The 1,186-nt window shown below is 70.2% G+C and overlaps 1 protein-coding gene across 1 annotated transcript in view; it reads right to left on the bottom strand.

Moving 5' to 3' along the window:
* PFL1_03233 (uncharacterized protein) overlaps nt 1–1,186 on the bottom strand; it is a gene marked incomplete at both ends in the record, with an annotated part of 3,564 nt that overhangs the window by 644 nt on the left and 1,734 nt on the right. Inside the window, one exon of the mRNA XM_007880748.1 lies at nt 77–1,127. Within this exon, the coding sequence (XP_007878939.1) occupies nt 77–1,127 (1,051 nt within the window). The remainder of the gene's footprint in view (nt 1–76; nt 1,128–1,186) is intronic.

Here is a 1,186-nt window from a genome sequence, read left to right as displayed (position 1 = left end):
TGGGCTTGGCCAGCTCCGGGCTGCGGGGCGCGATGCGCGGCGAGCCGGCGGGCGAGAGGTTCGTGTTGGGCGTGACGCTGGGCGACCTGCGCGCCTTGGGAACAAACGTGATGGGACCATCCTCGTCTTCGTCGTCATCCTCATCGTCGGCGTCGCCCTCCACGGCCTGCCGAGACGGCTGCGTGCCGCCGCGAGGAGAGGCTTCGCCGCCGATCGCCGACGGTTGCAGGCTGGGCGTGCCCTGGCCCTGGCCCGCTGCCCTGCCAGCCGGCGAGGGCGATGCGGCCTCGAGCTGGCCGTCGTGCTGCCTCGGCTGGAGGGCGGTTGGCGTTGCGGACGGTGGCTGCGACTCGGCTTGGCGCTGCTGCTCGAGCTCGCGCACACGGTCGTTGTGGTCCTCAAAGGTGAGCGACATCCAGGTGCCGAGGAACGAGATGACCTGCTTCGACTCGGGCAGCAGCGAAGACATCTGCAGGAAGCCGTGGCTCCAGCCCTCGATGATGCGCATCTGGACCCAGTCCTCGGGCGACTCATCCTCGATCGGGTCCCTGACGGCAGATGCGGCGCCACCGCCAGCGCCACCGCCGATGCTCATCCGCAGCTGCTCGCCAAACCTGGCCGAGCCACCCGCCCTGCGACGCTCGAGGTCCGCCTTCTTGGCGAGCTTGGCCTCGCGAATCTTGCCGGCCATGACGACCGTGTCGTCGCACAGCGGGTCCTTTTCGCCGCAGATGAACAGCACCGGCGGGAACTCGGCCAGGAGCCGGGCGGGTGCCACGATGGGCGAGAGGAAGTAGTCGTGCTCAAAGTCGGGCTGCCTCCGAGGGCCCACGTACAAAATCGCCATGGCGCGGAGCATGCCCTGGGTGATGATGCGGTCCTGGAAGTAGCCTGCCATCGACGTCATGGTGAGCCGGGTGTTGACGGGCGCCGGGCCGCGGTCGCGCGTCTCGAGGTCGGCGGCCTCAGCGGCAGCCTGGAGCGCCTTCTGGTCGGCTTCGTACTTTGCGCGCGCGGCCGCCTCCTCGCGGGCCCGGCGCTGGTCGAGCTTGGCCTGGGCGTCGACCTCGTGCCAGGGCAGCGAGCTTGGCTCGTGGGAAGGGGTCATGGCGGATCGCGCCCACGGGCTGTCGTAGGGGTTCTCGAGGCCGGCGTCGGCGCCGCCGTCGTCGTCGTCGTCGACAAG

The sequence above is a fragment of the Pseudozyma flocculosa genome, assembly GCF_000417875.1.
Source record: "Pseudozyma flocculosa PF-1 unplaced genomic scaffold scaffold00009, whole genome shotgun sequence".
NCBI lineage: Eukaryota > Fungi > Basidiomycota > Ustilaginomycetes > Ustilaginales > Ustilaginaceae > Pseudozyma > Pseudozyma flocculosa.
The sequence above is the reverse complement of the archived record's forward strand: the minus strand, read 5'-3'. Positions and strand labels throughout refer to the sequence as shown.